Source organism: Sturnus vulgaris, chromosome Z, assembly GCF_052056855.1.
Source record: "Sturnus vulgaris isolate bStuVul1 chromosome Z, bStuVul1.hap1, whole genome shotgun sequence".
Taxonomy (NCBI): domain Eukaryota; kingdom Metazoa; phylum Chordata; class Aves; order Passeriformes; family Sturnidae; genus Sturnus; species Sturnus vulgaris.
This window is the reverse complement of record NC_142283.1, coordinates 79,992,168-80,002,387: the sequence shown is the minus strand read 5'-3', so window position 1 is coordinate 80,002,387 and position 10,220 is coordinate 79,992,168. Positions and strand designations below refer to the sequence as shown.

At 45.0% G+C, this 10,220-nt stretch overlaps 1 protein-coding gene across 1 annotated transcript; it reads left to right on the top strand.

Annotated features, from left to right (window-relative positions):
• The first annotated feature begins 4,522 nt into the window (after positions 1-4,522).
• LOC148219959 (uncharacterized) lies at positions 4,523-9,468 on the top strand. The gene is made up of 4 exons (XM_088156227.1): positions 4,523-4,800; positions 5,676-5,731; positions 6,461-6,557; positions 7,360-9,468. Exons 1-4 carry the CDS (start codon positions 4,769-4,771, stop codon positions 7,535-7,537), a joined length of 363 nt encoding a protein of 120 aa, XP_088012353.1. The 5' UTR covers positions 4,523-4,768; the 3' UTR covers positions 7,538-9,468.
• The last annotated feature ends 752 nt before the right edge of the window (positions 9,469-10,220 follow it).

Sequence of the window (10,220 nt, the reverse complement as noted above, 5' to 3'; positions counted from 1 at the left end):
CCCGGCTGCAGGGTGGTGGTAAAATCTCTTACCACTATAGATCAAAAATTTTGCCCGGACATAAAGTAATCCCGTTGCTCAATAAGAAATTACCGCCCTAATGGCTTCTGAGTGCCAGAGCTCCTGGATGTGGTCAGGCGTGCAGAGCAGCCCTCGTTGTCCCTCACCATCTGAGAAGCAGCCAGGAGCAGACACAAAGCACCTAAAGCAGATTTATTTGTTTTCTGCTCCCAGCTCAGCAGTGTTCAGACCGTCGTGCTCCCCAGGGATTTTCCAGAGCACAGCCGTGTGTGCTGGTGGAGTTGTGGAGCCGTGCATTAAATGCACAGCTCACACGAATGACAGACTGAATAAGCAACAAATACGCCTCAAACTGAACACTCCAACTCGAAATGTCCAATTTCCACTTGGTTATTTGTGCCTACTCAGGAAATGGAAGCATCGTTTTCCTGGTTTGTAGCTGATTCACTGACCACAACGGCACACAGCCTGTGATGGAACATATATCTCAGAACTAAGCATGAATGAGGTGTTTTGAATTAAAAAATAATTCCTCATGCTGATAAAGGTCAAGAACGTGATTCTAGAAAACAAATAAAGAGAGGCCTCCTCCACCTAAACAAATCACTTGGATAAATATCCAGGGAAGCTTCTTATCACCAGTTGCTTGCTGTTTACTTTCCTCTTGTGCCAAAGCTTGTACACATTAAAGTGAAAAGAATCCCATCAAACACTGCTATGTTTCACCAACTCAACCCTCCCACCAGCTGGCATCACAAATAAAAGTTAAAAGAAAAGATACCCGAATTTTTTCCCAGTAGCTGGTATGATTGTATCTGCAGCACAGATACCCTGTGCCTACACAATTTGACTTCAGCTCAGCTGCCTCATTGCAGTGGCATTGGCAGCACTGTGTTTGAGCCCACTGGGGAGCACTTCCCAGCACGGCTGGGGAGTCACCCCCGACCTGCAGCCTCTGCTGGTGGCAGTCTGGATGAGCTGGAAGGTGACAGTGCCGTGGTGTGGCTGCAGCTCCCCAGTGCCACGAGGGAACGGTCCCAGGCACATTTAATTTGCTCACAGTGAGCAGCCCTGCTGCTGCCCTTAGCACAAAGCAAATGACGTGTTGGTGTGGAAAATAAACACGCAGCTTTTCTAACCTATGACGTGCTGCTTGTCAACACCTTGAAGGAACCTGCGTAAGTGACCAGACATCGCCTCTACAGCTGCTACCACAAGAGAGAAAAAGGCTGATAGCAGTCTCACAGACCTTAGTTTTAGCCTTCTGGACACCAAAATCCCCTGAGAATGGCAAAACCCACAGCGCAGGCTACACACTGAGCTGTGATTTGAATTTCCAAATGGACTGACAGGATCACTTCTTACCCCACAGGGCTGTGTTTCCATGAACTGCCCACGACACCTTCCCAGGGGGGCTCTGTCCTCCAGGTGTGGTGGTGCTTCTCCAGGACCCAGGGCTTGCATTGTTTGCTTCTGAGATACTTTAGCACAGCTATTTATCTTAGTGAAGAAGTGCACCAAGAAAACGCATGAAGATATGTGCTTTCCCTTATTCCAGGAAATGGGAACAGACCTTCTCTCACGACCAAAATTTTGTGTGCCAAAGCCAGCTCCCTCAAAGACCCTTTCTACCTCTTGCTGACCTTGCTCTAAAATGGAAGGTGCAATCCACACAATTCTGGATTGGTTTGGGTTGGAAAGGATCTTAAAGCTCATCCAGTTCCACCCCTTGCCATGGGCAGAGACATTTTCCACTAGCTCAGGTTGCTCCAAGCCACATCCAGCCTGGCCTTGTGAGTCATGAACAAGTTATGTGAAGCACACAGCATATCTGAGCATTTACTGCTTTTGAGATTGATCACACTGATGAATAAATACCTGGATGAGTATAAAAAAGGTGACTCTGCAAGAATATGTTTCTTCAAGGTTACAGTAAAGATCAAGAAGTTTTGTCTGAGCTGGGTATGGCAAGCAGGATAAGGCCCTGCTCATTAGCAGCAAAAAACAATTGCTACACCTTTTTTTTGTACTACTGACCAAGTAAATTCTTGTGCCTTTTAGAGTTCAGATTTCCTTGGGGTTATTTTTCTTATTCTGTAATTTTCATGCAGTGTAAAACCTTGAGGCAGCTGTGCCAAAGGTTTGGTATAAATTTCACAGTGTACAAGAAACAGCTCCTCCTCAGAAAAACTGTGCTTTTCAGACTGCATCACCGAGGAATTAACAAAAACAAGGTGAAGTGTTTTCTCTGACCTTCTTTGATAAAAACTTTTACCCTGCTGGCTTTTAAAGCAGAATCACTCTGCTAGGTAAAGCTCTTGGGAGAGCTCCTGTAGGACAAACCACTGTTTTCCTATCATCTCCTGTAGCTTTTTGTTCCTCCAGGAGGTTTTTCCAGGGAGTTTATGCCTAGATGAGCATGGCAGGGGATTGGAACAAGATGGGCTTTAAGGTCCCTTCCAATCCATACAGTTCTGTTATTCTGTATTTCTAAAGGTATTTTGACACTGTTTTACCCAACTGCCTTGGTTTATTCAGTACAATTTTGAGAGGACTTTTTTTTTTCATTAAAGTAATATTATCCTTGATGAACACTCTCATATATGAAATTTTTGATCTCCAAAGCAATAGCCAAGTATTCACTAATAAGTCCAAGAGCAGGTAAAAAAACCTAAATGGTGCTGAGAAGCTCTGTCCTGGCATACATCTCACATCCTTGCAACCCGTGGTGTGTGCCTCTCTGGCCTTACACACATTTGGCTGCCTGCCCTGGTCTCACTGGGATTGTTGTTATCTGTGCTGCCAGTTTTCAGTGGTGGAACTGCACCCAAGCCACGTGAGATAAAGTGTTTCTGCAGAAAAGAGCTGCCTCCTCCTCCTCCACCACAGCTCCCCACATTGTGACTTCAAGCTTCTCCACAAAACTGAGTTTGGGGTGAGGTGACATCAGGATAAAAAAGAAAAATAATGCGTAGGTATTCACGTATTAAATTTTTTAAAAAATAAGACTATTCACCTTCAGGAAAATGGAGAGCATCCATTGCTTTTTTTCCTTATTGTCTCTGAAAGTTCAATAGAGGTGAATTTCCATTCACAAAAGAAGAACACGTCCCAGTTGCTTCCACCACATTTTCACACTGGGCACGCACAAGATATGTGGATCCACCATGCAGCTGGTCAGTGGATTTCAAGAGTGAGGTCTGCTGTGTATTTAGCAGCTTTTTCTTTGGCAACACGGTCTAGATACCAGAGAAATCAGCAGAGATTCCCATTAACTTCAGTGACCTTTGGACCAGACTCAAAAATCACAGGTGGATTCCGCAAAGCAATCTCAGCTTTGATTTGAGCTCTCTCTTTGTTTGATAAAGAAGGAAAGTGCTGGTATCTGCCTGAATACATAGTCCTTCCTTCTCAGAACTCTTTTGTGGCATGTTCAGGCTTAAAGATTTCTTGCAGGAGGGAGAGAAGATTCATACAGACCAAGTGTCCTCCTCTATGGATGACACAGGATGGAGAATGGATGTGTGGCTTAAACAGAAGAAATACCTGTGTATGTCTGCAGGCCTACTCTTTGCTGTCCATCTCTCTGAAAATTCTATTTAATGTAGTTAATTTGCTGTTTTCTTGAGCCACAGAGGAAAATTCACAGTTGTGGTCATTCTCCAGACTGTGAATGCCTGAAACCCTTCCAAAAAATCTCCAGGGGACTCAGAGAGGTGCTTGGGTCCTGTTTGTTACTGTGACGTAAGAGGAGCTGAAATTGTTGTGCACCTATTTGTCTAGGCACAGCAGAAAAACCTGCCAGCCTCTATTGTTTTGAAATACCTGCCAATGTGGATTTTATTAATGTTTTCTTCATGCCTGCATTAACGAAGGAAGGGTCTCCACCCTGGAGCACCACTCCTTCTGTGACCACAGAGCACAGGCAACCGCAGCCTTTCAGGAGATAACTCGGGGCAGCTGCCAGCTCAGCCCCAGTCTGGCAGAGGGAACTGGGGCTCCTGCAGGGCACAACGAGCTCCAGAGCTGTGCAGATGTGACCTCCCCAACAAAGGCATGGGAAGGGGTAGGTGCTTTGGAAATAAAGTCATGTTGTCCTCCTGCCCGTGGTGCAGCGAAGCCAGGCTGCAAGAAACACCAAAACGAAGCACTTTGGAAGCCCTGAACTGGCCATTCCAGTAGCTCAACAACAGCTCCTTAAACTCCTGCCTGGTTCTTTTCAGTGCAGAGAGCCAGGTCAGACCACCAACAACACCCAGACAGCTCAGGGCTGGGCTCAGACTCGTCCCAGCTGGTGGGCTTCCCTTGCCTGGAGAGCATCCAAACCTCCCCTCTCCACCCAGACTTCCAGATAAAACCCAAAGGCACCCCTCCTGGGACACAGCATGTTTCTGCAGCAAGTCCTGGCCACCAGAGATAGTCTTGCTGGAGGAGTTAATGCACATCAGAGGGGGTCCCGTGCCCCTGGGAGCCCTGAGAGGCTCCTGGGTGGAGTCCAGCTCCTGCTGTGTGTGACTCCTGCTCCACCAGAAAGACTCTGAAAATAATTGCTTATCCAAAGGATGGTGAGTAAAGCCTCTATTTGATCCACCTCCACACTTTATTGATTGTGTACACACGGAAGAGATTACTCTGCCCTATAAAAACCACGGAGAGAAGGAAGCAATCAACAGAGGCAAATGAAGTGAGCAATTAGCCTGAAACCCTTCAGACCAGCTTTACTTTCAGGCAAGATTTGAGCTGTGTGATGCTGACACAAGGATCTTCAGCAGTCACAAGGTAATCCCTAAATTTGTAATCTAATTCTGCTTTACATTTTAATTTCTCTGTCGTATTTCCTTGACTTCTTTTTAAGCACAAAGGTGACACTGAGGTTTTCCTTAGAACATCTTACAGATGGGACAAAAAGATTTGGTGTCTTGAGGGGTTGGACGACTCTCTAGTAAGCAAGTTGGTTTTCCATTCTCAGTAAGACTCAGCCCATCTCTCCTTGGGGAGAGAGAGAATTCCTCCAGGGAAAATTTCACATGGCATCCTGGAGCAGATTCTGGGCTGACATTTCATTTTATTCCCATGCACTGATGGACAAGAGGCAATGCCTGGACAGTTTAGTTACCTACCACTTCTGGAGAGAGTAAAAGAAAAGGCTCTGTGTACTGGGGCAAATTGGCCAGGATTAGATAAAAGTATCTACTAGATATGTCAGAGTATGTTGTTGGTGGTGTTGGGTTGTTTGTCCATGCCAAAATTCCATCCTTGGAAGTGTCAAGACCAAGTTGGAAGGGGCTTGGAGCAACCTGGGATTGTGGAAGTTGTCCCTGCCCATGACAGGAGGTGGGACTGGATGGGCTTTTCCCACACAAACTATTCTGGGATTCTGTGATTCTATAAAGACTAGATGCCATGGATAAGTATGAAGTCAAACTCAAGACAGTGGAAGCTCATTGCCTTAACAGAAGAATTCAGGTTTTTTGTGTTGGATTAGCTTCAACCTTTTGGATCTGCCCCTTAACACATCTTGCTTTAATCTCCAGTTAAAGATAATTCACATTAGAGATAGCAAAATACTCAGGTGTAATAAAGGAATCCGAACTAAATGTGCTGGTTTTGAACATTAAACTGGGATCTGATTGTCTGTTTGCCTCATTTTTCAGGATGGCCAATGCCAGTGGCGAAGATCTGTACAACACTGCAATTTTCCAGGAAGAAGGTGTTTTACTCTCCTGTTTGTTTCCATCAGCACTTTACATCAGTTTTGCAGTGTTTATTTGTGTGGTGACACTGTTGAGCATGTTGTCAAATCTGCCAGATTATAGATACAGGGTGTTGAGTGGGCTCAAAAGGAGTGGATGAATCAGACATGGTAGACATGCTTCTGTTGGGGTTTAGGGTTGAAAGAATGGTGGAACTAAAAGGAGGGGTTGCAGCAGAAAAGAGTGGGAGCTTTGGAGGCAGGGATGTAACCCAGTCTTCATTCCTTTGAGTTTGGAATTATATACAAGAGTAAAGAAGGATGGAAACAGATTGAAAGGGGTGGAAGTGGATGGAAAGTGCTGGCTAGACAGGCAGTAAGATTCAGGATCCTGCTTTGCTATAAATAGGTGGATAATATGTGAAATGACTTTGTGGTCTGACAGTGCAGGGCAGACTTTCCCACCCCAAGATCCACAGGGCTGTATTTCAGTCTCAGTCTTGAAAAGCAGTTTTGCTTTGCTCTCTGGTAGATAAAGACACACAAGTTATTTAACTGAGCTGTGAGATTTTTGAAGAAAAAATAGTTCCAGGAACACCCTCCTAACATTGAGCTGGTCACCCCCTTCCACTCATAGTTAGAGCAGAACTGCCAGTATTTTCAGCCTGTAGCACCCTGTGATTTCACAAAAGGCTGTGTTTCTGAAGCTGTTTGTTGGCAAAAACTCACCTGTGATTTCTCTTCAAGGTTCACCACCCTCCACCTATGCCATTGTCATGGTGTCTCTCAGTGGAAGCCTCCTGCTGCTGGTTGCCATCAGCATGGCAATCAGTGTTCTCCGGAGGTGAGTGTCAGGGGAGAAGAGAGAAACCAGGGTTGCCATGGGAATGTGTGCAGGGATGAATTCCCGCTCGAGTCAGAAGTGAACAGCCTGCCATGCCCTAGTGGGGCTTCTTGGGGTCTTCTCTGGGCTCCTCCATCAGCCTAGAGCTGGCTGGAGAATCACAAGGGTGGGTGCTTGTGCAATGACATTTGGGTTTGTTTTATATCTGGTCTAAATTCTTCTCCCCACCTCCAGATTTTTTAATATATCTATATCTGTAGCTATATCTGTATCTATATCTGTACATATATATCTATATCTGTATCTGTATATAGATATATATATATACAGACATATAGATATATAGGTATATAGGTATAATGATATAGATATGTATTTAAATTTTATAGAGGAAAATTAGCACACCCGAGCCCCTGATTCCTCAATATTGCCAATGTTTTCGTTGTTTTCAATGTCCTGAAGTCACAAAAAGAGGAACTTTTCTTACGGTGTCTATTTCTATAAAGAGAGGGTAAATGATATGTTTTGAGGGGTCTCTTCAAGCAAAAAGTTTATTTTTTAGTTTGAATGCGTCTAGCCAAATGAAGCAGGGTGATGAGGTCATAGGATGTGTTTTTTTAAAAGGCGGAAGATAGGGGAAAAAGGAATTTGTTACCTACATAATTCATCAGCTCTACCCCAGCTATCAGTTCTCTACCGATTACATTCTGTTATTAATTGACTTGGCTTCAAGATACCAACAGCTCCTCATGTTGATCAGACACCCAGTTATTTGTTTTTTCTTTTACTTCTGTTGTGCCAGGCATTGCACATCAAATTATTCCTCCAAAGACTTCAGAACTCCTGTGAAGGTGGAAAAAGTTACAGAGGCAAACTGCAGCTCTGACAAGATTTCAACAGTGGATTTGACTGGCCCGATATGCATAAATTACATTTCTTACAAGCAAAATGTGTGCCCAGCCAGAGTTTGCCATCTCTGAAGAGACAATTTCCATTTCTGATGCTTCTCCTTTGACAACATCCCTTAATTCAGCACCAGAGCAATGACAGCCCACAGCTTCTTCCATTTGCAGCTTTCTTATGGAGAGAAAAGGGGATAAAGGACTCAGGGGATGTGTGCTAGTGGGTGGATGGACTGACATGTTGCACTTCATTTTCTCCACCAAAGTGCTGGACTGTGAACTCATACCACAAAAGTATTAGAAAACGCAGGAAATTGAGTTTTTTAATGGAAGTGGAGAAATAGCATAGATACACATACCTTTTCTCTGTGACGTGTTGGGTTAAAAATTTACTGCAGAGATTTATGTCTTTTTCATATTGCCTCTTTCCTGCAGGGTGAGTCATGGGAAAAAAATACAGGAGGGGGAATTCTGGTTATTTTTACAAAGATTTCCTAATCCCTCTGACTCATTGAGAACCCCAGACCTTATGCTGAGACCTAACTTTCTGCACATAGTTTCCTATTATCTGCATTACTCCAGCTTGCTAATGCTAACGTTGTTGGACAGGCTGCAGCCTCCAGAAACACCAGGCCTCTGATTTGGCTTTTACCCACCCACTTTTACAGCCTGGAGAAAAAGACCATCTATTAATCTTTAAACTGAGTGCTGCGACTTTCACTAATGACCTCTGGAGTGACACCAGCTCACCTGGCTGTCCTGGCTCAGGTGGTGGTTCCAGGGATCAGGCTAGGCTGGGATCTGGCTCCAGGGATCAGTGTGATCCCTGGATCTGGCCAGCCTGTTCCAGCTTCATGCCCTTTGCTAACTGCTGCTGGGAACCTTTAGCCTGTGAGTTTCCTCCTTCTCCAGGCTTAGATGGGGCCACCATCCCCTGGGGAAGTTGCTGATGGAAGGCCTGGCCCCATTGGGACACACTGGGGTCCCAGAACACTCCTGTGTATGACAGCTAGCAGAGGAGAGACTTGGGGCAGACACAGGAAGGTGAGGCTGCCCCACACAGATCCACATTTTATAATCCTGGGGGAAAATCTGTGCCACAAAGGTGAGACTTTGGTCACCACTGCAGCTCCTCGTGTTTGTCCCCAAAAGGGCTCTTTGAGTGACTTTTCTGTTAGTGGAGGTGGAAGCCAGACCTGATTTCAAAGCTGTGGGCACATGCCAGCCATCCCTGGTCCTTTGATGTTAGCTGTATTCCCACTCAGAATATTTCTACTGGCACCATTTTCCCTGGTCCAACAGACACACATCCATGCAAGTCCACGGTGGCAAACACCAACTCTGTGCCTGTAGGAGTTTGTGTCCCTCGGGTCTCCCTCCCTCTTTCCACACCTGGATGTAGTGAGCTGCTCCTGCCTGTTCTCCTCTGTAGCACCAGCCCCTGACACCCTTCTCTTTGCACTCCTCCATACCCCTGCCTTTTCTTCATGCTGCTCACTGCACAGAGACTAAATCTCCCACCTTTCAAAATTCACGGAGCTGTTTCCCCATCCTCTAAATCCCTCCCTAAGACTCTCTGCTGACTCCCCTGTCAGCAGTGAGGCAGGGCTAGGCAGAGACTTTTAATTCCCTGAAAAAATCCATTTGTTTCCTTGCTGCCCCACTCCTCGCGTTGCCCTGCTTTCGATATCCATTGTCTTCCAGCTGAGACATGGACTGGAAAATTCCTATGCCTGCCTCTGAAAAATATCTGCACGGTACTGAACATGACAGGATTTGGTTCTGGACTGGTGTACTCCAGTGCAAATGCAGCACAAACAGTGCCAATAATAATAGAACAATGTCATGTCACAGAGATATCTTCGAGCTCCCTTCCAGCTCAAACTGTTCCCTGATTGTATGACCATTCTGTACTCTTGGTGGTAGCAAGATGAGCAACAGCATGTGTGTGTCTCTGTCTGTTTCTGTGTCTGTGAGACAGAGAGTACCAGGCAACAAATTACATTTAAAGGCTGTTATGGTTACAGAGTCAAGTAACTTAGGAAAACAGCATTGATAAATTTAGGTGTAAATCAAAAACTGTGTATGGTTTTTCATTTTGTTCCTCAATCCCCAGGCAGTCCTTTTGTGTATGAAGCCCTATTAATGTCCTCTCAAATCTCAGGAAGGCTGTCAGGCTGTGTTTTTGGAGGGATGGCTGCTCACTTCTCAAAAAAGCAAGGGCAGAGGTGACCCATGAGTCATGGATAAGGCAAGGATCTTTCCTGTATGCAGCTGCCGACAGGTAAGGACCAGACACACGTTCTCCCAAATGTACAGAATCTTATTGCATTTCCAGTTCTGGTGGTTTTAAAAAAAAAAGCCCTGTCTGGACATTAAACCAGTCACTCAATTTGTGCTTACCAGGGACGTGTTACATCAGTCGGATGCACCATTAACTTTACAGCTCTTCAACAGTGCTATAGGTGTGATGAGTAAGGGATGACAAAGGCTTTAGTCTAACTGTGAAATTTAGCTATTGGATTTATTTATAGCACCTTGCTGAGACGCAGAACCTAATTTTTCCCCCATACACAAAGTTTTTCAGTTAATGAAGTTACTTATGGTAGGAGTCGGTAAAAAGGCTGCCACCAACAAAAGTAATTTCTTCATTTCCAGCTTGGCATTATTTCCAGACTTTTCTGTGCCCCTAAAAGTTTCTCACTGATAAGTGTATATCTGAGTATGTACAATGTCTAAAGAAGGAAATGGTTAAAGCTAG